This window comes from Chrysochloris asiatica, unplaced genomic scaffold (assembly GCF_000296735.1).
Source record: "Chrysochloris asiatica unplaced genomic scaffold, ChrAsi1.0 scaffold00021, whole genome shotgun sequence".
Lineage (NCBI taxonomy): Eukaryota > Metazoa > Chordata > Mammalia > Afrosoricida > Chrysochloridae > Chrysochloris > Chrysochloris asiatica.
This window is the reverse complement of record NW_006408539.1, coordinates 16,182,022-16,208,657: the sequence shown is the minus strand read 5'-3', so window position 1 is coordinate 16,208,657 and position 26,636 is coordinate 16,182,022. Positions and strand designations below refer to the sequence as shown.

The window sequence follows — 26,636 nt, the reverse complement described above, 5'->3', positions numbered from 1 at the left end:
GCCTCTTGATCTATGTACAAGTTCTACATGAGTACAATTGAGTTTTCTGGAATTCCCACTCTTTACAATGTTGTACACAGTTTGTTATTGGTCTTGTAAAATTATATCATGTGATTTCCACAGTCTTTTCTATCACCAAGGCCACATTTCCCAAGTAGTGATCCCTCTTCTGTTTCAAAGTTTCACTTTCCAGTTACCAGCAATTATCAATGCATCTTGATTGCAATGTTTGATAAACATCAGACTGAAAAACACTGGTTTTTGTTGTTGCTGTTGTTAAGTGCCATCGAGCCAGTTCCTCTATAGGGTTTTCCAAGGAGCCGCACGTGGTTCTGAACCACCACCTTGTGGAGCTTTGAAGGAACTCAAGTTTACAGCAAGAGGCTTCTCCTAACAAAAAAAATTAGAAAAACTCCCTCTTTTCCTTCCATGCTGCCTCTCTGCACATTAGCAGCTCAGACCAGGCCTGCCTTCCTAGGGATGACTGCTGACCACACCTCCTGTTGCCAGAACAGTGCTAGCCCTTCCCAGCGGAGTGTGGTCTGATCATGAGTCAAACGTAGAGTCCCTGCCCATGAAACTCGTGGAAGTGGAAGCTAGAGCCTACCTTGGCCTACCAGATGATTACAGATATTATATTTTAGTAAAGAATAGTGAAATAAGGGAAGCATTACTTAAATAAAGAGGAAGTCAGAAGAAATACATAAGTAAATCAAATTGATTTAATGATACAAAGGTAAGTGAAAAAGTATTGTTACTAGGGTTCCAGTTAATACATGTAAAATATGTTTTAAAACATCTCTATGATCAGCCAAGTTCTCTCAGCGATACACTCGTATTAATCTTGTTAGGGTGTTTCCCAAAAACACCAATGAAAATAGTGCTTCTGAGGGGATCTGTTTGACCAGTTAAATTCAATGCAGAGATCAGTTGAGGTCATAACCGACTGTTTTTTGGAATTCCAAAAGGGTTATTTTGGTAGATTTTCTTGAAGGACACAGGATGATCAGAGAGGCTCAGTATGAAGATGTTTTAAGAAAACTGAATACTGCACTGGTCATAAAAAATCCAGGAGCATTGCACTGAGGAATTTTTTTTTTCTGTCATTAAAATGTACCTGTTTATTTTTCCAGGGTAGCAAAGGCTGTCCTACAAGAATTGTGTGGGAAAACCTCATCCCATCCATTCTACAGACTGATCTTCCCCCTTCAGACTTCTGTCCATCCATCCTACAGACTGATCGTCCCCTCTTCAGACTTCTGTCCATCCATTCTACAGACTGATCTTCCCCCTTCAGACTTCTGTCACCTAAACTCACAAAACACTGAAAATGAACACGACTCAAGTCCCTCAAGGATGACATAGGTTTTGACATAATAGAAATTAATGAATGCAGAATTCCTTAGAGAATTGTTCAAGAGATGAACACAGTGCCTTCAGAAGTGTGTAAGTTTAGGTAGAGGATATGTTGAGAAACAATAGTTTATATTTTGAGATTTTTGTTTAGTACACAAGTTTCTATGATTTTATAGCAATACTGTTTGACTTATTCATGTATATTACATTAAGAAGAAAAGTAAGGAAGGAAAAAAAATAAGGAGGGAAGATCAATAATGTCATATGCCTCAAATGAACCACAGAAAGGAAGGATTCAAAAAAATACCCACTTTCCTCTCAATTACATGGTTTCATTCACTATAATTAGCTCTCTAGGCCTTTATGGCCTTATCTATTCATGCAAATTAAAACTGGGCTCAAATTTGTAAAACATTCCAGAGATCTGTTTCAGATATGTGCAAATTCTACCATTAATCATTCTTTCCTCTGAGAAAAAATATGAAAATAGGCCCTCATTTCAACTAAGCAGCCTGCTTGCCTTGGCTGGGCTTGGTACGGCTATGCCCTACCCCTAAGTATAATTCAGTGTGGAGCTGTAGGATAAACACTTGATTGCTAACTACACAGTTGGCAGTTCAAATCCTTGGAAACCCTATATAGAGTCACTATGAGGCAGAACTGACTCAAGGGCATTTAACAACAACAATTATAAACAAACCAAACAAATAGAATATATTTCTAAAAAATGGCTACCTTAGATCCACATGCTTAATGTGAGGCATTGGTCTTAAAGCCTGTAGCCTCAGAGTCTCCAAGCAGTTTCCAGACATGCAAAGTTTCTCCACAGCCGTCAATTTCTCCAAGACTTCTGGAATGTCCGTGAATTCATTAAAAGAAAGACCCAGGTAACTAAGCTGGTGCATGCTCTCCAACTCAGGAGGTAGAGACTGAAGAAAATTTCCATCCAACAAAAATGTCTGCAAACTAGTAACAGAAAACATAAGAATTACCAAGAGAAATGTAATATAAATGTTATAGTTCTATTACCAATACACAAGTACAATAAATACCATTCATTAAAAATGCATTGTGCCTAGCAAAGTGCGTAAGGCAGAGCCTGGGGCGGTGATGATCCAGAAAGACAAGATCAGAAATAAGCATCCTAATCTTTTCTTGAAAATGAAAATTATGACCAAGTTTCTCCACTTGAAAAGACATTAAATGGGGACAATGTGAGCTAGTCGCAGTGTGAACCAAGTCCTAACACCTATCTTCCCTGGTAATTTAAAAATCAATTGCTCAGTTCTAGAGTTTAAGATGTAGTGCTATAGGGTAAGCACTGGACTGTGAACCGCAAGGTCGGCGGTTTAAACCCATCAGCTGCTCTTTGGAGACCACATACAGTGTCACTAAGAGTTGGAGCTGACTTTACAGTCCTTAGAAGTTTAAGATAACTCAGAAAAGGAGAAGGTAGCCTCCTAACCCCCTATGTATATAGATATAGATATAGATATATAGAGACCTGCTCACCCCGGGAGACTGTCGGTTCTCAACAGGGACACTTTACTTTCCTACAAGAGAATAAATGTGCTCCCTAGAGAGAGACCATGGCTGGCTTGTAGTCTGCATGAAAGCTAAGCCTTACCCAGCCAGAGGGGCAGGGCCAGGCCTATAGTGGGCTGCGTCCCTGCTCTCTATGGGGGCTGCCCCACACGGGTGTTCAGTACCCACTTGAGCATGACTCCGACGGCAGCGGGAAGTGTACGCAGGCCGTTGCAGGACACATTCAGCTCTGTCAGGGTCGGAATACTGCACACCGCTAATGGGAAATCTCCTAAATGATTACTGGAAAGGTTAAGACTCTTCAACTTGGTGAACCTATGACAATAAAACACAGACAGACAGAAAGAAAAAAAGACAAATGTCATGGATGCTTAAAACAAATATTAGCCACCAGTCTTAGAGATAATCCAGCCCAACCTGCCTGATCTGAGGAGGATAATCAAGCTCTCAGAGGTTATGTGAGTAGCAAAGCTGAAAGGCACAAAGTCTGACCCTACCATCATCAGTACTGTAGCTAAGGCATAAACATAACATTTAAAAACAATGCGTCACCTTGAAAAAGGATGACTGTTTGAGAAGGTGAACTCTGTTGGCATACTCCGGGACTTTTCCTCAGTGTCAATAACACACATGAACAGGTTAATGGAGAGGTAGAAGAGAGAGTTGGCAGAGGTGGAAATCTAGCTCTTTGGGACTTCTGGTGACCCCAGACAAGCCACAATGTTTCTGCCTCACGTCCCTCAAATCTGAGGATCCCTAGCGGCACAGTGTCTAAGCACTTGGCTACTAAGTGAAAGGTCGGTGGTTCTAGCCCAGTAGTCGCTCTGTGGGAGAAAGATGTGGCTGTCTATTTACACACAGATTACAACCTTGGAAACCCAGTGCTGCTGTATTCCGCAGGCTCAACTAGAGGGCAACAGGAGCATACTGGTTATAAATCGGGCTGTGAACCTTAAGGTCAGCAGTTCGAAACTACCAGCTGTTCTTGGGAGAAAGATGAGGCTTTCTTTTTTGCTCCCATAAAGATTTACAGCCTTGGAAACCCTATGCAGGGTCGCTAAGAGTCGGAACTGACTCCACAATACGCCATTCCACAGTTCTTATTTAGCTTACTTTAGTGTGGTTAGAGTTTCAGCTGCTCCTCAGAAACCCTATATAGGGTCACTACAAGTCGGAACCGATCGGACAGCACTTAACAATAAGTACAAGAAAGGAGCTCTGGTGGCACTGTGGGTTAGGCATCGGGCTGTTAACCACAAAGGCAGTGGTTCAAACCCACCAGCCGTTCTAATAGATAAAGATGAGACTTCCTGCTACCATCTCAGAAACCATATGCTGGGTCATGATGAATTGGAATCAACTCAACGGCAGTGAGTATAAATAGGGAGGGGAACTTTTCAGTCTTAGTAACTATTCAACAACCAAGTGGGAGCGTGGTGGTTCTGTGGGATAAACACTGGGTGGTAAACTATAAGGTCAGCTGTTCAAGGCCATCATCTGCTCCACAGGAGAAAGATGAGACTTGCTGCCCCTGCAAAGACTCAGTCTCAGAAATGCTATGCAGGGTGGCTATTTGTCAGAACCAACTGTTGACACTTCACAACAACTCAGGAAGGAAAATCAAAGTGTCAGCTTTTGAGGAAAGTATGAAAGACTTTCAAACAGTTCATGGAAAAATGGAATTAAAAGCTAAAGAAATTTTCCATGAACCTTTTGAAGGCCCCTTATATACATATTTTGGTGAAATCATTTGAGTAATTTTAAACTAATATGATACTTCTGATCTTATCTTCACTTAAGATATAGATATTTCCTTATAGTATGTGGAAGAAAATCACAAAATTTGATGAGTAAAAATTCCTTTAACAACGACTGTGATAGCCCTCCTGGTGCACTGGTTAAAGCAGTCAGCTGCTAACCCAAACGTGGTTCAAATCCACCAGCTGCTCTGTGGGAGAAAGCTGTGGCAGTCTGCTTCTGTACCCATTCACAGCCTTGGGAACCGGTCCGACAGAGCCGTTCCGGTTTGTCCTCTAGGGCCACAATGAGTCGGAATCTACTTGATGACAACAGGTTTGGGTTTTGTTGCTTTCCTTTTCTGTAATAACCACGTTGTTGTTGCTAAGTGCCGTCAAGTTGGTTCTGACTCAGTATACAGTTTCCAAGGAGCGATTGGTGAATTTGAATCACCAGTCTTGTGTTCAAACCAACCTTGTGGTCCTGAGCTTATCCCATAGTGTCATAACTATAGTGGTCAGTTTAGCTAAAGCAAGGGATGATCCTAGCTAATGTTTCAGAAGCTTCTAGTAGAGAGCCTTATGCTAAGTTTTATTAAAACATCCTTTTAAAAGTCTCTGCATATGCAATGCCAAAGTTAAAGACCATTATGTACAGGGACACACCTTCCTTAGTTTTCAGAGTACCAAAAATCAAGAATAGAAGAAGCCTTTGAAGTAATTTTCTTTAATTTCCCAAGCTTATAATAAACCCAATTGGCCCTAGTGTGACACTGTAGGATAAGCATTGGGCTGGTAACCACAAGGTTAGCAGTTCAAACTCACCAGCTGCTCTCAGAAATCCTATACAGGGTTGCTATGAGTTGGAACCAACTTAACAGCACACAACAACAACAAAATAATAAACCATGTTCCGACATACAACTATGAATCTATTGCCTTTCAATATTACAATTCATATTTCCCCGATTTTTCCTTCAATCTTATTAAAGAACTAAATAAAAGAGATCCCTGGTGTGGCACTGTGGGCTAATGTGCTGCACTGCAAGGTCAGTTTGAACCACAAGGTCGGCAGTCAAGCTCACCACCCACTCCAAGGAAACACTATACAGGGTTGCTCTGAGTCAGAACTGATTCCATGGCACTTAACAACAACCACCTATCTATCAGTGGTTACTGGGCTTATTTGAAAGAATGTTAGCCACAGGTAGAAAATGGCTTCACAGGAGGGTAAGTAAGCACTGCCATTCACCCTGACTTCCCCCAGTCAAGGGTGGTATTACCAGCAAAGGAGGGCAATGAAATTTTACCAGGATGTACATGTAAAACTCAGGCCGATTCAAATGTAGCCCAGTGCTCCAACACCATTCAACAACTTCAAAAGATTTATTTAGTTTTCTAGAGCATGCAATATGCTTTAGTAAAGAAATATAAATCATGTTCATTTATATAGCAAAATTCAAAGCTGACATTTATTCAGGCCTTAACAGAGTTGTTGACCTTAGGTCTAGTCAGTCTGTCTCAGAGCCATGCCACACACAGCAGGATTCGCACCATTCCCACCATCATTACTTAGAGTCCACGGTTGCAGCCACCAAGTCAATCCACCTCATGAGGCTCTTCCTCGTTTTTGCTGACCCTCTCATTACTTTGGGAGTGCGGTGGCTCCATATAATAAGGACTGGACATTGAACCACACGGTCTGCAGTTTGAGCCCACCAGTTACTCCGTGGGAGACAGATAAAGCTTTCGGCTCCCACAAAGATTTAAAGCCTTGGAAAACCCTATACAGGGTCGTTTTGAGTCAGAACCAACTTGAAGGTACTTAACAATAATAATCTATCTTGAGGTTTCATCTATGAATGTTTTTACCTTGTCCTTTCTTTCCCCAACATCACTGTCATGACTAACGGTAAAGTAGGAACAACGTGTATGTTAAAACTGCCATGGAGAGACTGGAGCAATCATTGGTTTTGTCCCTGTGCTTGTCCGGCTGCCCTTTTAATAGAAATAGCACTGTATACCAGGCTAAGGGATAAAGCGCTGGACTGTACGCTCAGTTTGAACCACAAGGTCGGTGGTCCTTGGGAACCCTATAAGGGTCACTATGAGTCAGAACCAATTCGACAGCATTTAACGACAACATATACCATGCTGACGTAATACAGTTTATACTAAGCTGGTAGTAGATGCTTTCCTCATTTACTATATTTCAAGGCACTTCCAAGCAAATATTGAATACAAAAGGCAAGACTGCTTGGTTTCTTACATTCAACAGAAAGGCTAGATTGCATCAAGATCATGCACCCAACTTCCCTGCCTTTGTTGTTGTCAGGTGCCATCGAGTCGGAACCGACTCATAGCGACCCCATGCACAGCAGAACGAAACAATGTCTGATCCTGGGCCTTTACTAGATAGAAAAAAAAAAAAAGATGTTAAAAATAAATAGGTAGAATATAGCTCTATAAATTTGTTCCATTCCTGTCTACAAAAAACTAGTTAGGAGCAAGTACTGCTCAGAAAATAAAGTGGAGTCATTTTTATCTGAAGGCAAGAAAGAAAAGCCCACATTCTACCATACTACACTGGAGCTAAAAAAGCAGGCATGCACACATGCTGAGAATCTTCACCTCCCACCACCCCATAACTGGGCTCGTTTTTAGGCTGTTATCATTAATCCAAACTCAGTTGACCAACTCAAATATTTATGGGCAAAGTTCTTTCTTTATCCAAGTTAAATGGAATGACTAGACATACGTGTCTATACCTGGACAACAAAGTCAAGTAAGTAGCATAAGGATGATCTGGAGACAAAGTTTTGTTGTTGTTATAGCGCTATGGAGTCAGTTCCAACTCATAGCGAGACCCTGTATAAGGTTTTCTGAGACTTTAAGTCTTTTGGGTAGCAGAAAGCATTATCTCCCCACAAACCACGAGCCTTGTAGTTCGCAGTCCAGTGCTTATCACATGGAGCTACTGCGCTCCCAAAGTCAGCTTTAGATACATCTAAACTTTTAGTGATTTTCCTCCCAAGAAATAAGAATGTCCGTGATACACTAGCGAAACTTGATTGTAAAATAAATAACAGTGTGGCGGAAGTAGTTTTCTTTTTAAACATATTCAAAACGTACTTAAAATGAGTGCTACACATTACACCCAGGAAAGGAACCCATCCTTTTTGACTCAATACGCCTAAAAGAGAAAAATCAATATTATTTTCTTGGATTATTATTCACCATAAGTGGGTCAATTAAAAAGATTCCCTGGGTGAATGGATTTCCATTTCACAGTAACAGCCCATGCTTAACTTGCTTTTTCCCTGGGGGAGGACCTGCTAAGACACTTTGGAAATTATTAGGCTTCGGTATTAAGTAGTGAAGGGCCTGCTCCAAGACTGGACCTGTAAGCCTAGCTGTGGTCTCAGCGCCCTGCTTCCCATGAATTATTCAAAGCGGCTCCCTGGTGGTTTCGAGTGGTTGTAGCCTAGTGCAGCATTGCCAGGCTCCATGACACTCATGTGCTGGGTGTGCTTTTAATAGAAAGACTTTTATTGGGTTATCCAAATAACACATGTTCATTTTAACCAGCCAAACTGTGTACTAACATAAAAAGACAAAATGAACCAGCCTGCTCTCTGTCCTTCCAAATGGAACCTCCTAAGACAACCAGTACACCCATCCTTCCAAAGCTTTTCCTCCATCTACACCACACATAGGCTGAGAGAAGGGCTCCCACCCTAGCTTATGAATGGGACCACACCACACACAGTTTTCTACAGCTTATTTTCCACCTCATGCTAACCAGTCATCTTTCCATGTCAGCACCTAAAACTCCAGCGTGTCCTTTTTGACAGCTGCATAATACACAGGGTAGAAACATACCAAACTAGTCTCCCTTCCTCCTGACTGACTTCAGCAGCCCTCCCTGCTGTGTCCTGTCAGAGACGTTCCAGGCACATGGCTTTGCTGTATAATAGTGACTTCAGTCTGGAGTACCAATGGGTGCCCAGTGCCTTATCCAGCAGCTGGCATCGACTCGGCTGCAGCTAACACCACCACCTTACCCATAATTGTGAAACACAAAAGGCTCAGAAGTCTGGGATTTTCCATCGACTCATGTGGTAGCAAAAGCAGACTTGAATTAATATGGCTATTCATTGGTTCCCTTATGAAATACTGAAGTTTGCTTATGAGGTATGATTTCAAACCCTGATGGAGGTGTTCCATAACAGATGGTATTGCTGCTGCTGTTACTGTTGTTAAGTGCCGCTGAGTCAGTTCTGACTCATAGGGACCCTGTATAGGGTTTCCAAGGAGTGGCTTGTGAGTTTGAACCGCCCACCTTGCGATTAAAACGGACCTTGTAGTCTAGTGCATTACCCTGCAATGCCACCCTAATATCATCGTAAAAGGACTCCTGGTGTGGCGCTGTAGAATCAGCACTGCTCTATGAACCACAGGCCAGAAGTTTAAATCTACCAGCTGCTCCTCAGAAACCCTCATCAGGATTACTGAGTTTGAACTGACTGGATAACACTTAACATCACCATTTAAAAAACAAAAAACGCACTGCCATCAAGTCAATTCCAACTTACAGAGATCCTGATAGAGTATTCCAAAGCTGTAAATATTTACAGGAACAGAAAGCCTCATCTTTCTCTGTAGAGTGGCTGGTGGGTTTGAACTGCCAACCTTGAAGGGTAGCAGTCCAGTGCTACACTATGACTTCCATTTCATGTTACCTGAAAATCTCTGAATTCTGAAACACAATGACCTCAAATTTTAGCTAAGAGGTTATGACCTATACTTTTAAAAGAGTAACTGTCGGTTCTAAGAGTATGTATGATTGAAATTGTAATATATACTGCAAATTACCAAAAAGCTACAGAAATGTTCTTCCCAATCAGCTTTGTAGGAGAGGGTCTCTTTTGGCCTTCAGCCCCCTTTCCAGTTTTGCTAATTGATCTCATTTCAATTTGAATTTTTCAGTGTCATTCAGCCTCTGTGGGTGAAGTGGAGAGGGGTATCTACTTTTCCTCTTACAAGGACACAGACTCTTTGCCCACATTTCTTCTGGTTGTTTCACTTTGTAGGAGCTCTCTAATACTTTGAGCCACATCACTGTCCCATGCTGCTAATATTCTCTCCCAGCCTACTAATATTCTCTCCCAGCCTACTGGTCTGTTTTTCTACGGTGCTAAAGGGACCTTTTGCACATACTCGATTTTAATGTGCTCACATTTGGCATTCTTTTCCTTTCAAGGATCTACAGTTTCCACTATGTTTGAGAAGCACCTCTCACTTACCCTGATGGGACACAAATGTCTTCCTATGCTTCCCCATTTTCTTTTTTTAGTTAGATTGCTCCACCTGATCAGGGTCCTGGTGTGGCGCTGTGGGTTATGCAAAGCTGCTTGAAATGCAAGGTTGGTGGTTCAAGCTCACCTGCTGCTCCGCAGAAACCCTATACAGGGTTGCTATGGGTCAGAACTGACTTGATGGGACTTAACAAACAACCACTCCACCTGATCCATTTGTTTTTAAATATAACATTTTCTTGTGTGGCATTGTAGGATAAGCACTGGATTGCCAACTACAAGGTTGGTGGTTCAAAACTACCAGCCGCTCCTTGGAAATCCTATACAGGGTCACCAGGAATTGGAACCAACTCAACAACACTTAACAACAACAATTAAGCAATACCACTTATCAAAGAAATCTTCTTTTTCAATGCACATTCGGTTTAAATAAATTCCCTATATTAGGGAAAAGGAAAACAAAAAGAGAAAGCTTAGTGGGGCTCCACAAGTTCTATTTACGTTTTGTTATTCTTTTTTTCCTGGAGGAATTTCTAAAACCAAGGAGCTATGTTGCTGTTCTTCATAAAAACCCATCTATGGATTTTAGCTGCAGTGTTTAAAAAGTGGTTTTTCTCTTTTATCCCTGGAAGAACTAATCTGTACATGGCCATCAAAGAATTTTTAAATGAACATCGAATCCACTTGTCTTCATGAAACACTAGTCAGTGAATGACTAGAGAACTATCTCTAAGCAACTCCCATGACTGACCCTCTTTGTCCTCCTCAGATTCTGGGTCCTTTCATGCAGACTAAGCTCTATAATCAAAATGTTGTCTTTTGACTCCAGTCAGATACGACATCTGGCAACCTGTACAGGCTCCACTACCAAAATCAGACGCCCAAGTTGTGAGGGGCTGTCAGGCCTAAGGAAGACAGAAAGCAACGATACACTCTTTCCCTTGTCTGCTGGTGCAGCGGTAGAAGCAGCACCTCCCCTTCAGAATACACGTCTTTCAGTGCCTGCATGGCTCCCTACACCCCAAATTCTACTGTCCTGTAAGAGAACACTACTGACCTCAAAGCTTCTTGATTACTGTCAGGGGCAGAGTACCCAGTAAGCACAGGTTTAACTTGTGCTTACTTATTAATCTGTAGTGAACAGATGTGGTAGAACCAATGATAAATTGTTCATTACAGATTAGTGAGTGAGCACAAACAAGTAAGCCTGTACTTACCTTGCTTACTGGGTACTCTAGCCCTGATGATACCTGTTGCTGTTATTGCTGTGAAGTGCCACTGAGTCAGTTCCAACTTATAGTGACCCTGTATAGGGTTTCCAAGGAGCAGCTGGGAAGCTTGAACCGCCGACCTTGAAGTTCAAGATGACTGTTGAGTAACTTTTGGGAACTGTCAATCTGAAAAGAGGCTTTGACGCTATAAGAAGGTGCCATGGGGCTGGGAGGAGAGACAGATGCCAGTCAGATCTAAGAGCAAAATCAGTGATATGGCGAAAATATGTGAAATTATTCACTACAAATTAGTACGTGAAAACAAGTAAGCCCATGCTTAACTTGCTTCTTAGGTAATCTGACACTGGATATAGTATTTTTCCTTTCATCCCTTTGTTGTTGTTGTTGTTGTTGTTGCTAAGTGCCATCGAATCAGTTCAGACTTATAGCGACCCTAAAATACGGTTTCTGAGGAGCAGCTGGTGGGTTTGAACTGCCTATCTTGTGGTTCGCATCCAGTGCTTCTCCTACAATGCCAGACCAGGACTTCATCCCCTTGAGACTTCTGAAATGAATCGACATGAGCTTCTGTATGCCAAATCTATCCCAAGACCAGAGCAGTTCAAAGGTTTTGTTTCCAGCGACCACCTGTCCACTGTCCAGGCTTCTGGGATGGCCCATCAAGGCATAAAACACTAGTGTGGTACCTGGCCAGCCACACGGCATGTCTGAGCCCCAATAAACAGAAACCATCCTGTCTTAATCCTTCTCACTATAAATGACTCCAGGGATAAGCAAAACAAACGTCATCATCTTCTCAGAGAGTCAGAAATGAAAAGTAACACATGAATACTGCACTTGGATAAAACTGGAAACTCACCGCCTGCCACAAAAGTCTTTGATCCAAATTTTCTGAAGGGTTGCTGATGCTAAAAATCAGATAAGCAGACCAAAGCTACAACTCAAAGACATACTTTCTGTAAAATAATAATCAAAGAAAGAGACCACTCAATATGCTACTTCGAATTGTAATAATTACAATGGACACACTGCTACCAAGGTAAATAAAGCATTCATTAAAAATGAACTTTTCATTGAGCTTTTAAAATAATTCAAATAATGGGAAGCCTTTATGGGTTACTTATTGTATGCCAGACCCAGTCTGAGTGAGCTCTATAGACTCATAGCAAAAAGACAAAGCTTTTGCCCAAGAGGGTCATGGGAGCAGAGCTCTCAAGCAGGCTCCTATGCACAAAGGCAGCTCATTACCTAGAAACCCACTAGATCTACAGTGACCCTGCATGGCTTCAAATTCCAGACAGCACCGAGTCAGAAGCAGCATAACTTTGTCATGTTTTTGAGTCTTTAACGAAGTGGCAACAAAATGAGCAAAAAGACAAGACTCAAGAATGTTACCATATTATCACTAAACTTATCTTTTTTGAGATAGTTTAATTTGTCCATGACATTTCCCCCCTATTTTTGTACCAACAGTTCTGACCACAACTAGCAATTTAATCACCAGTTCTACTCAGGAGATGTTTAATATTAACCATCACTAATAGGACAACTAAAAAGGATACGAAGTACTGCTGTAAAAGTAAAAAACAGATGGCTGTTTACTTCTACTGCTCTTCTCAAATCAAAGGAGAGAAGAGTCACATGATCTACATGGATAAAATCTCAGTCTAGTCACCCAGAGATATTCAAAAATGAAAACCAGGTAATATCGATAGTAGGCATATTGGATTGCCAAAGAAATGAGGAAGTGAGAACTCAAACCACAAAGCATGTCAGGAAAACATGCTTAGACATGATTACCTCAAGCTCCCCAGAACACACAAAGCATATCTGGTACTTAGATAGGAAAAACGAAACGAAACGAAAAACCAACACTCAGGTTACTAGGTATAATAAAAGTCTGATGCTAGGACTGAATTGTTAATTCCTAAGTATTCTGTGAATTCTTAGTATGCACACTGTTGTTTAGAGTCTTGGTGTGGCACTGTATGATAAGCAGTTGACTGCCAACCATAAGGTCAGTAGTTCAAATCCACCAGTTGCTCCTTGGAAACTCTATACAGGGTCACTATAAGTTAGAACTGACTCAACGACATTTAACAACAATGCTTGATGCACACAAATGTAGCAACAACCCTAATAACACACAGAAGCTTGATACACGCCAGTACAAATTAGACAGGGTTTTTATCCTTCAAGAGCTTGAAACAATTTGGGAACACACTGCTACACAGAAAGCTGGAAATGGAACGTTATTGAAAAAAACAATCGTAACTGTTCACAGGAGAGAAAATTCATTTTTATCTAATGGGTATGAGCAAGAGTTTCACAGACAGGTGGGAATTGGAAAATGAAACATTCAGAGAAACAAGGCGTGTGACTACTTCTCAAACTTCAGTGTGCATTATTCAAGATGCAGATTCCTGGACCCCTCACCACAGGTGCTCACTCAGCCATGTGGTGTAACAAACCGGTACCTGTGTTTTCAGGCAACTCCACAGTGACTCCAATGCAGGCATTTCATAGACCATACTTTGAAAAACACTAATTTGGAGGGGGAAATGCCAGTGTCCTTAGAAAACGTTGTTATTGTTAAGTGCCGTCGAGTCGATTCCAGCTCCTGGTGACTCTATATAAGGTTTCTGAGGAGTGACCGGGGGCTTGAGGCGCCGACCTTGCTGTTCAAAGTGATTCTGCAGTCTAGCACACTGAGCTACAGCGTCACGCGTCACAGCAGGACTCCATAAAGGAGGCCAACTTGTTATAAGAGGGAAGAAGGCCTGGTGTTGTAAAGGCTGCCTCATCACAGAGGCCCTGATCCCACTGAGGACACTGACATTTCCCTACTGAACACCGACATCAGAGAGTGAAACGGCCCCTCTTAAGTGGCCTGGGTTTAGTAAACACGTAACTCCAATGTCATCCCTTTCCTTATGTACTTCTGCTATACACACGCATACACACACACAAGCTTGTGCATTCTCATAGAATTTTTAGAACTTGGAGAAAGAACAAATTTAGAAAGGCAGACTTTTGCTAAGGTTTTGTTGCTAACTAACTGTAAGTCCCAAAGACATCACCACGGAGGATAGGTGTGCCCAATTTTGGAGAGACCACTGTCAAGCGAGGCACAGTGGCTCTGTAGGATAACCTCTGGACTGTAACCACAAAGTCAGTGGTTTGAGCCCACTAGCTGCTCCCACAGGAGATGAGGCTTTCTGTTCCCACAAAGCTATATGGACTTCAGAAACCCTATACAGGGTTGCTGTAAGTTACAACTGGCTCGTTGACACCTAACAACAACAACAGTCAAATATCTAGTATCTTGCCAGCTCTAGCGCCATCTTGGTATTCCATCCAAGGGAAATGACAGCGCTGTGTAACTATTCCCATTCAAAGCACCGTGACTCAAATGATGAGCAGTATCCAAGTGATGGGTACTCATAGGGAAAACAGAAGCTATTAGGAGACTTCAGTTTCCAAAAGTGACAGGAGTGTGGCCAGAATTAGCCCCAGAGTTGCAAGTGTCTGTTTGGCAAGAAATAAAGGAGAGAAGGAGAAAGGGGAGCATGTACTGGTCTCCATTAGCATACTCACACTGGTAACCAAAGAATGATTTCTGAAGTTGCCAGTCAGTATGTTAATCATGTCCCAGAGTCCCTTGTTATCACTATCAACAACCCTAAATAATCATCTGCTGACGCGCATCACTGTCCCCATACAAAGTCGGTTACTACCCAGAAAAGGAACTGTCGACAGATATTATATTTAGCAGTAAGCTCTTGCAGTTAAGCTAAAAATTTAGAGTACAGCACAGAACTCAACTGAAACAACAGAAGACTGGAAAAGGGCAGAATACAAAAGGCCAGTTGGAATCAATCCAAGGCTTTTGGAGAGTCCACTTTTTATTTAATTGGGAAAGAAAAGTTAAAGAACATCCTAAATGATTCCAAGAAATCAACAGGGCAAGCTGAATTTAATACAGGCTGGCTGATAAATAAAATCTTTTGTTTCATTTTAAGTCCTCTCTTCACAGTAAGTTGTTTGAGGGAAGAAGAAAGTAGGGCTATTGTCAGAAATAGGGTTGGTGGTACTGGCCAGAGAAAGGACCCATGGCACAGCCTCAGGCAAGCACCGGGTTAGGGGACAGGCATTCCTTTGATCAGTGCTCCGGGAATAAAAATGTGAAGTGGAAAGTTCCCCAAGAGGATCAAAATTCCATCGGAAAAGCAAGGCTATGTATGAAATGCACTTCCACACTTCCAGTGTTGGGAACAGCCAACTGAAAAAGGACATTCCAGACATTCTATGAAATTCCTCAAGTACTTGGCAAGCCTGACCAAATCCCAGTAGTGGAATTCCTTCCCAAGGGTCTCTCTGAGTAGCCCTTGTACCTAGTGTTTTCCTTTAAAACACAGCTATCTTCTTTTCTCAGCAGTGAGCAGCGCATGTCTGCCTGAAACAGTCTAGATGGCAGAGCACCTTCCCAACCAGTTGACATGCTTCTAGTGCCATACTTCCACGTCAGTGCCACCAATGAGCTGAGCTATTCAAGTTGTGCTCATGGCACTCCTCGTCCAACTATGTTAATAAATAACACTTACTAGAAGGAGTTGTCAGGAATTACTGATAAAAAAATATTTAATCCTCCTTTCAAATAAAAACCTGGAATATGAACTTTTGGTAAGGATTGTTGCTGCTAAGGATTGAGTGGTGGGGTTCAACTCTTAGCGATCCCGTATACAGCATTTCCAAGGAGCGGCTGGTGGCTTTTTACCGAGGAGGTAATTAATATGAGTAACTGTACTTTCAGAATGCCAAGATCACCAAGAGAGCAGATTAGGAAATAAGGTAATTTGGTTTCCACTCCACTGGGATTAAAAATGTAGACATCTGAGCTTTCTAGAAAAGAGGAAAGGTACTTGATAAATGCCAGACCTAATGAGTTTCTCATTTCTTCATAACTTTCATTCGATTACACCCACATTCCATTAAACATATATGCATCCAGTTCAACTTCATTCCTTCTCTCCCACTGTTCTCCATTGGAGAAACCACCCTTACCCTGTGAGCCATTTCATTCTTTTCAGTTAAAACAAACTGCACATCTCTCAAAACTCAAATGGCTTCTTTCCTCCCAGGCTTTAATTTGCTCTCCACATAACCCAAAAGTAACTTTTATGTGGGGTTGCAGAACACTCAATACACTAAATAGTTCCAGTGTTCAAAGCATTTTTGGGTGCTCATCTGTGAAAGTGTTAAGATCACTTTCTTTTGATTTTCCTTGATGATGGGAGAACCTACAACTTAATTCAACAAATGTTAATTCCATGTTTATAACACACACACACATCTCTCAGTGTAAAGTCCTAAGCTAAGTAGGGGGTGGAGAGTGGAGATAAGAAATCCACATCCTTTCCCTCAAAGACTTCATAACTAGGGATTTTACAATATTTCAGGATTGGAAAAGAATGAGAAGCTTTAAGAAGCAACTATGCTTTGAAGGGTGGGCAAGATACATTAGGTGGATCCTGGGCTTGGGGGATGGTAAAGGATGAGGCTTTCTGCTCCCTTGAAGATTTAAAGCCCCAGAAACCCTACCTATATAGGGTCACTATGAGTTGGAGCCTATAACAATAGAAAGGATTACACAGTTAAATGGCAAGAGAAGTGAGGTAGATTTAGAGAATGGACTAGACCCAGAGCTTAAGAAAATCCAGTATCATACTGCCTTACACTTGGGGAGCATGGTGGCTCCATATGATAAGCAATGGACTGCAAACTCTAAGGCTCATGGTTTGAGTCCGCCAGCTGCTCCTTGGAATAGAGTTAAGGCTTTCTGCTCCTGTAAAGATTTACAGCCTCAGAAATCCTATACAGGGTGGCTATGAGTTGGAAACAACTAGACGATGCTTAACAACAACAACAACAACAACTTTACATCTAATGTCTCCTCCTTTTGCAACTTCAAATCCTTTCTTACAAATCTCTGTCTATGTAATGTTTCCGGAATCATTTCACTATGCACACTTCTTCTAAATCTTCATCCAAACATAAATATAATGGAATCACTTCCTGCTACTACAAGCTGCTACAAATACCATTTGCAAAGCAGTTATTGTTGTTGTGGGTTGTCGAGTCAGTTCCAACTCATAGCGATCTTGTATAGGGTTTCCGAGGAGTGGCTGGTGGGTTTGAACTGCCAACCTTGCAGCTCACACTGACCTTGTGGTCCAGGGCATTATCTCGCTGCACCACACCTTTGCAAGAACTCCTTGCAAAGCATTAGGGTACACTTCACATATAAGTAAAGACAATTCCCACCACTGTGCCTTCATCTGCTCATTCAACAGGGACCACAGATTTAATAAGCAGCTCTGGTGGCAAAGTGGTTACAAGCCAGGTTGCTAACCTCAAGGTCAGCAGTTTGAAACTACCAGCCATTCTATGGGAGAAAGGTGAGGCTTTTTCTCCTGTAAAGATTTGCAGCCTCAGAAACCCTATGTAGGGTCACTATGTGTCAGAACCAACTCCAGGACACACACCACCTCCACCGTTACCATTTATTTAATGGTGTAGCGCTATAGGAGCAGCGCTGGACTGTGAACCACGAAGTCAGCAGTTCAAACCCACCAGCTATTCCTAGGAAACCTCATACAAGGTTGCTATGAGTCACCATGAGTCAGAACTGAGTTGACAGCACTTAACAACAACAACAACAACAACAACAACATTTATTTAATGGTTCACCTAGCAGCAGGATGACCTCCAAGGAGGCCTGATTCCTGAAAACCACTAAGTAAAGGGGATCAACTGAGTCAACTCTCTCCTTACGATGGCTATACTGTAAGTCACTCAGGCAAATACTAATCCAACATTACGTTTTTAAACGTTTGAGATTTTATCTTTACAAAATCAATCTCTTTTTAAACTGCTACATAAAGTGCTATGAAGCTATGAGAGGACAAAAGTAAATTTTTCTTGAATTTGTCCAATTTCCAATGCACAGAATTAAGCAATTTAAAAGTGTGGGGTTTCATTATCATCAATTCTCAAGTACTTATTAAAACATACGCTATCTTTAGAAGTGGCAGGTAGAAATGATTAGTAAATTAAAATAAAGACATTTAAATTCAAGTCAAGTGACAAACTTGTTGCCATGTGAGAAAAGGTACCAGAAACATTCAGACACTATCCAGCTTTGCTCCTGACTTTGCTCTCCACATTGCTCTTTCTAAACAAGGCACTTTTGTTGTTGCCAAGTGCTGTCCAGTCAGTTTCAACCCACAGCGACTCTGTATGGGGTTTCCCAGGAGCAGCTGGTAAGCTTGAACCGCTGACCTTGTGGTTCAAATAGACCTTGCAGGCCAGCGCATTAACCACAGCACTACACCAGGACTCCAAAAAAAGCATTTGTTGTTGTTGTTGTTGTTAAGTGCCGTCAAGTTGGTTTCAACTCAAAGAGATCCTGTATAAAGTTTCCGAGGAGCTACTGGTGAGCTTAAACTGCTGACCTTGCGGTTCAAACCAACTTTGCAGTCTAGAGCATTAACCCACAGGTATCACCAAAGAGAACTCTCGGACTCATCGCCCCTGACAAACTCCAGATCCTTTAGTGCCATGTTACTTCCCAGGAAGCTGTAATAAATTATAAATTAAAAAGAGTTAAAATTATTGGTATAGTATAATGTTTGAACTGCAATATAATTTAGTGTAAATAATTTCATACTGCTTTGGCTAGCATATTAAAAAACAATATAACTAAAACCCAAACCCACCACCATCGAGTTAATTCCCCACCTCATACTGACCCTGTGTAGGGTTTCTGAGGCTATAAATACTTCTGGGCGCAGAAGCTTTCTCTTTCTCCTATACAGCAGCTGCTGGACTCAAACTGCTGGCCTCAGGGTAAGCAACCCAACGCGTAACCCACTACACCACCAGGGAAGGAAAGTTCTATTTCTTGAAATCAAACTAGCAAAAAGTTGTCCTCTTTCACTGACTCTACAAACATTTTATTTAAAAGCATTCTCCACTGCAAATAATAACACTATTAATACAAATACCAGCTGGGTTCTCTAATGTATAATAATTTTATCTACTAATAAAACAGAGCAGAAGAAATTATGCATTATAACTAATGATATATACATAATCAGGAAAGAAACCATTAGAACCACCAGATATTACTGACTTTGCTTCTCCTGTATATTTTGAAAATGAACTCAAAGTGTTCCAATGCCAATAAAGGAAAAACAAACAGTTGTAGATCCAAGAAAAATGTTTTCCCTCTGAAACTGCTGACCTGTGTCTGTACATCAGCATGTCATCTTTCCAGAGTTAGACTGCTGGAGCAAATTTCAATTTAAAAGAGAGAATTCTGTTGAGGTGAACATTTGTAGTGAGAAGGGAAACCAAGAAGACACAGAGTGGAGGGAAATCGTCCGAACGCCTACATGTCCCAACTGTGTTGTACTGACGCTTCTCCCGGGAGGTTAGCCTTAGCACCGTGACCAAATAATGCATTCCTCAAGGTTTAGCTAGAAATACAGGAATCAATTACACTTAGGCCTTGCCACTCAAAATGCTTCCTGTAAAACACACTCATGGGAGTGAAGTGTCCAGCTGATAAGAGAGGGCATATTCATAAGAACACCCACACTTGCAGGTAATAACCACTTGACCTGGCTTCAATGACTGGATGATCAGAGCTCAACTAGAAGAAGAAAGAAGAGGAAAAAAAGAGTAATCTGATACAATTTGATGCACTTGACCTACACCTATGGATGCAGTAGCTCAAAAGAGTCTTTATAGCAAGGATCATTCCCACCCCCTCCATATACAGAGTAGACAGGGATGGGCAATGTGGACATTGGCTACCCAAAATGGGGGGGAGGCGGGGCTACAAAGGCAAGAAGTGACTGGCTTACAAGCTTTCAAAAGGGAACCTAGATCCAGAGGGCATGGAGGAAGGTAGACTCTCCACTGAGTAGTATCCAATCTGTCTAGGCGGGACTGATGAAAAGAGATGCACATGGGTCTCTTGTGATACATTAGTGAATAATTGTTATCAGGACTGATTATGAGGGTTGGAAATGTTAACACAGACGTTTTGTAGCAAGGAGGGGAGTGATTCACTTTGCAGTCTAGGAGCAGAGGTCCCTGGGACCATCAAGGGAGAAAAGCAGAGAGCAGGACCCTACCCAGAGAAGCAGTGATGCCTGAAATGAAGGCAGAGACGATGAAGTGGAGAGACAGAGCAGCTGGGGACTTTAAGACACAGAGAGGGAGAGGGACTGTGTGCTGATGACCAGGGGGCATGCTTACAGGGTATACCCTTTGGTTGGGTGATGATGCATGGCGGGGATTGTAACCATGGCAATGAAACGATACAGGATAGGATGAATGTAAAACTAATGTTCTCCCATGTAAAGTAGCACATAATTCACAATAAAACATTAAAAAAAAAAACATACTCATGGATTTAGCATAACATAAATTTCATGAGCACACACAAACAAGCAATTAAACTATATGGCCACTCAAAACCACACTAACGGTATGAACATATAAGATACATGAATGCTTTTCCTATTAATGTTTGCACCTGTGTGTACAATGTTCTAAAATAGGCTTTATGTTTTTAATTCCTAGCATTAAATATATGTACTATGTGTATATGTGCATAAACACATACATACACTTTATACATATACATATATATATATGTGTGTGTGTGTGTGTGTGTGTGTGTGTGTGTGTGTGTATGTACAAATACATATGTTGTTGTTATTGTTAAGTGTTGTTGAGTCGGTTCCGACCCATAGTGACCCTATATAGGGTTTCCAAGGAGCGACCGGTGAGTTTGAACCATCGACCTTGCAGTTCAAACAGATTTGCAGTCTGGCGCATTAACCCACAGCACCACAGTAGGACTCCTAAACACATATGCACATACACACATAATTGTTATGTGTGTGTAGATACATACAATAAACAAAATTTATTTGAAGACTTGACAGTTTAGGACCTTGGGTCTTGTTTAGTTGATGGGGGCGGGAACTAAAGCCTCACAGTGGGGTGTGTGGAGACACAGAAACAGGTCTTCAGTCAGGCTTTCCCACAGGGTGGCCCACCAGCAGCCTGGGCAGTTACTTGGTCCCAAGTGCCCACTCAGTTGACCTCCCATGCTTAAAGCAAGTCCCAAACCACTTGCTGCAGTATAAAACTTTCAAATTTTCCACCTTAAACAAATCAGAGTCCTGGTTTTATACTACCCACCCTAAAGCACAAGTTGGTAATATGTAAGTTGGCATGCTTTAAAAAATGTATGCAAATGAAAGCAGTCAAGACACAACAGCACATACTCTAGGATCCACTGCAATGACAGGCAAAACAAATTGATGGTGTCAGATGTCAGGAAGAGTGGTTGGGGGTAAGGAGAGGAGAGGTACGGGGATGAGGGACTAGGAGTGACTCCCAGGGTGCTTGCAGTAATGTTCCCTTTCTCAAGCTGAGTACTGGTATAAAGCACTAATACTCTCGTACAAATACTGTTAGCAACACATAAAAGAACACACCAAACCACTGCCATTGATTAATTCCAATGCAGCAACTGTTTAGGATTTCCAAGGCTGTAAATCGTCATGGGAACAGAAAGCCTGACTTCTCTAGTAGAGCAGCTGATGGGCTTGAACTGCCAACCTTGCACCTGCATCATACTCGAGTTCTTCTATATATTGTGTTAAGTGCCATGGAGTCAGTTTCGATTAATTGAGACCCTGTATAAGATGATTTCTGAGGATTTTTTTTTTTTTTTGGTATCTTTGTGGGAGTAGAAAGCCTTATCTTTCTCCCACAAAGCAAGGTGGACTTGAATGACCAACCTTGGTGTTCATAGTCCAGTGCTTGTCTCACAAATCATCATGCTCTGTGTCATTGTTGTTGTGACGTGCTGACGAGTCAGTCCGACTCTAGTGACCCTGTATAAAGTTTCCAAGAAGCGGCTGGTGAGCTTGAACTGCCAACCTTGTGGCTAAAAGGACCTTTCAGTCCAAGGCATTAACCCACAGCACCACACCAGGACTCCATGCTCTGTACAGAAAGCATATTAAAACCTAAGTTCAAGAATCTCACTGTGGTTATTTCATACACCCATCAGCTATCGGAAGCAGTAAGAACACTATTCCTATTAGAGTTGTTACTGCCCGTGTGATTTACTCAATGAAGCATTCCAGAGTCTTACAGTAGAGTCCTTCTGTGGCGTCTGAGGATTCGCACCGCACTGCTAACCACGAGGTCGGTGATTCAAACCCACCAGTCGCTCTTGGAAACCGTCTGTGGAATCTGAGTCGGAAGTGACAGACAGCATACACCCCACCAATACTTACTGCTGTCTTCTCTGACCCACACAGCAAGAGCACTTCTTTTTAATTCCAGTGCCAGTTTCACCTAAGAACATCACCACTCGTACAGGGAAGTTGTTTCCACCACGTCGCCATGCTTGAGTACATACACCTCTGTTTTGATTTTCCAGGTAAGGAAACGGGAATAAGGCACTTTTGCAAACTGATGTACGGTGGGTATCTCAAAGCAAACCCTGCTAACAGGACTGTAAAATGGTGCAACCACTGTAGAAGATCGTAGAATTGATGCCTTTGAGTTGTGGTGTTGGAGGAGAGTACTGAAAGTGCCATGGACTGCCTAAGGAATCAACTGAACTACCCTTTGAATTGTGAGGTGAACTACTTGTTGTTGTTGTTGTTGTGTGTCGTGCAGTCAGTTCCGACTCATAGTGACTCTGTATAGAGTTCCCGAGGCTGTAAATCTTTACGGGAGCAGAAAGCCTCATCTTTCTCCCACGGAACAACTGGTGGTTTCGAACTGCTGACCTTGCGGTTCACAGCCCGTTCGTAACCACTACGCTACCAGAGCTCCTTGTGAGGTGAACTAGTAGCCAGTCAGTATTTTCACGGGACACCGTTTTACTTAAGAGAATGACGGACATACTATGGTGTCAAGACATTTTTCAAAAATGATTAGGTGAGCAGGGCACCTGAAGAAAACCAGCTGATAGTAGTGTTGCCAATAATGCGGTTCAAGTTTTCAATTAAAACACTTTCAAAACTTGTATTTATAGCTGGCTTGACAACTTCTCAATATTTAAATTTTTCTGATGACATCAGTGGTGGTATTAACAAGTGTGATTTCTTAAAATTGTATAATGAAATCTGTTAACTTTTAGAATCTTTTTCCTATACAATAAGCCAGTATTTGACATATTATGCATAGGTATAAAGGTCCATTCAAAGTGCAAGACAGTCCAAAGGACCTTCCTATAAAAATATTCATTGGCCACTGATGAGGATTTTAGATTCCACATTAGAACTATCCTTTAAAAAATGACCATCTGCAAATTTTGGTGTGGTATCAAAGAATAACGGAGTCCTGGTGTGGTGCTGTGTGTGGGTTAATGAGCTGGACTGCAAAGTTGGTCTGAACCACAAGATAGATGGGTAGCTCAAGCTCACCAGCTGCTCCTTGGAACCACTATGAAGAGTTCGCTTTGGGTCAGAACTGACTTGGGAGCATTTAACATCAACAATCAAAGAATAATATATATAATTATCTGAAAAACACAATTTCCAACAGCATATTTCTACTAATATACCTTTTCTACTAATATGCCTGTTTATAGCAAACATTCATGGGATTATTTTTTCTGGATGTTGAGAACCATAGACACAAAATCGAAATGGTTTATTACCATAGCTTAATGTCTGATCCCACCACCCACTGCTATCCGGTTGATTCCGACTCTAGTGATCCTATGTTGTTGTTGTTGTTAAGTGCCATCGAGTTGGTTCTGATTCATAGCAATCCTGTAAAGGGTTTCTGAGGAGCAGCTGGTGAGTTTAAACCGCAGACCTTGTGGTTCAAGCCAATCTTGCAGTCCAATGCTTTATCCTACAGGCCACACCAGGATTCCAGTGACCCTATAGGATAGTGTAAAGCTGCTTCATAAGGTTTCTGAGGCTGTAAATGTTTAAGGCAGCATAAAAAAACGCATCTTTCTCCAAGAAGTGGATGATGGATTTGAACTGTCAACTTCAAGGTTGTCAGCCCACTCTTTAACCTACTGAGCCACCAGAGCTCCTTGATACTTTCACAGTCAACTTAAAAACAAATGAACCATTTATTATTTAAAACAACTATATTCTCTTGCAATAAATACATTAGCAGTTTAATTTCCTTCAGACACAAGATTGATCATTGCTCTTAAAAATAATGCAGATGAATCTTTATGGTAAATTTAAAAAGGTGTTTTAGAGATATGTAAGTACAGCCCTTCCTCTCTAATTATAAATATAGTTATATTTGACATGAGACTCTTGAAACCTATATGCTAATCACCTAGATGACATGGCCTTCATGGCTGTTTCTTAAATATATAAGAACATGTCCTTTCATTGAAAAACAAAACTAAACAAAAAACTGACCTTTTTGTATTTCAAAAGAGATCATTTAACTAGACCAAATCCTGTTGTTATATGCCATGTAGTTGGTTCCAACTCATAGTTGACCCGGTACAGGGTTTCTGAAGCTGTAAATCTTTACAGGAGTAGAAAGCCTCATCTTTCTCCCGTGGAACAGCTGATAGTTTCAAACTGCTGACCCTGTGGTTCGCAGCCCAATTTGTAACCACTACGCTACCAGAGCTCCTTAGTTCACAAATGATAAAGATTATTAACTTTTCACAGATTTATCAGAGGTTTAAGAAATAGATATGATTTTATGTTCTTACAAAGATCTATCCAGTTACTGAATACCACAGATCATTCATTTCAAAGGTAGGAACCTTGGAAAAAATTTCTAAGTGAAAATTGATAAATAACATCCTCAGTAATAAAGTCCCATTACCCTGCACTCTAGGAGCTCTGGTAGCGTAGTGGTTACGAATCGGGCTGCGAACCTTAAGGTCAGCAATTCGAAACTACCAGCTGCTCTGCGGGAGAAAGATGAGGCTTTCTACTCCCGTAAGGATTTACACCCTCGGAAACCCTGTACAGGGTCGCTATGGGTCGGAACCGACTCGAAGGCACTTAACAACAACAACAACCCTGCACTCTGGAAGAGAAAGGTTTATTTACACAGACTACGTTTTTTAAAAGTTAGGATGTTCACGAAACCACTAGCAGCTGATTTCTCTCCACTCATAAGCCCCTCCCAGGTCTGCAGCTCACCTTTGCAGGTCATGAAGCCCTCTGGCAGCTGGCAGGCGAGGGCTGTGCCTTAGGAAGTTTTGTTTTAAGTTGAGATGAGTGAGGTCTTGGCTGTAGAAGAGATTGGCAGGCAGATGCTCCAAGTTACAGCACGAGAGGTCCACTGAGCTAATGCGCTGTGATGCAACCTGATAGGGACAAAAACACAACTTAATACCATGTATTTATCCGAGAAGGACTTTACAGGATTCGCCAAAACATAAACCAGGAGAGTAGTCAGTTGGTACGAAACTAGCCAAGGTTGATCCTTCCTGAAGGGACAGGTTACAAACAGCAAACATTGTCCTAGCACAGGGTGTGTGTAATAACTCAGTAGAGCAGACAGGTTACAAAGAGCAAACTGTCCTATCAGGTGCTATGACACCAGTAATCTCCATCTATCTTACTGAACACATCCCAGGAAAGAGAATCCGAAGATAAGGAAACAGGCCTTTTTTTAGAATGAATATAGGGAAGAGAGGCAAACACTGGCATCTAAAGGGAACCAGGAAAACCTCTATAGAGAATGAAACCATACAGCACGACCCAAGAAAAGCTACATCAATGGCCTCGAACGCATCCTTAATAAAACTGGTAGCATCAGATCACATTACCTGCCTGTTATTAACCTCTCAGGCAGCCTCTCCCACAAAATTCCAGTGAGATGCTTATAAATGCATTCTGCTTGGCTTCCTCTAAGTATTCTACTAAAATGTATTCTATGTCTACACGTTTATCCAGATGCTTGATGCTCTCCTCAATGAAGACTCTTGCTATGGCCATGGTTTCAAGACTATGGACCAACAGGCACACTGGAGACAGAAAAGGCAGTGGGCACCTGTTTCTCTTGAGCATTCTCTTCAGTATCCTGGGCAAAGCCTCTGGCTTCAGCCCACTGACAGTGTCTTGGTGCCTGCTCTCCTCACAGAGACATGGGATTGTCCCTCTTGTTCTTTCATATTGACCAAAGCTTTTGGGCAGAGAACTCCACTCCTTCACGCCCTGTGCTTGGTCTCCTTTCCTGTAACCCAACTCCCAGTGTCTTTTCTTTTTATTACAAAGGCAGGAGGAGGATTCTCCTCCCAGCTCCACCATACATGGCTGAAGCATGCTCGATGAGCTCACTGACTTCTCCAGTCTCAGGTCCCCTCATCTGAAGAACAGGCATAGAGACAGTCCCGACTTCTA

At 41.8% G+C, this 26,636-nt stretch overlaps 1 protein-coding gene across 1 annotated transcript in view; it reads right to left on the bottom strand.

Moving 5' to 3' along the window:
• Positions 1-26,636, bottom strand: part of PHLPP1 (PH domain and leucine rich repeat protein phosphatase 1) — a 252,203-nt gene that overhangs the window by 68,226 nt on the left and 157,341 nt on the right. Inside the window, exons 5-7 of the mRNA XM_006837580.1 lie at positions 25,431-25,597; positions 3,070-3,216; positions 2,092-2,322 (exon numbers count right to left, since the gene is read on the bottom strand). Of these exons, the coding sequence (XP_006837643.1) occupies positions 2,092-2,322; positions 3,070-3,216; positions 25,431-25,597 (545 nt within the window). The remainder of the gene's footprint in view (positions 1-2,091; positions 2,323-3,069; positions 3,217-25,430; positions 25,598-26,636) is intronic.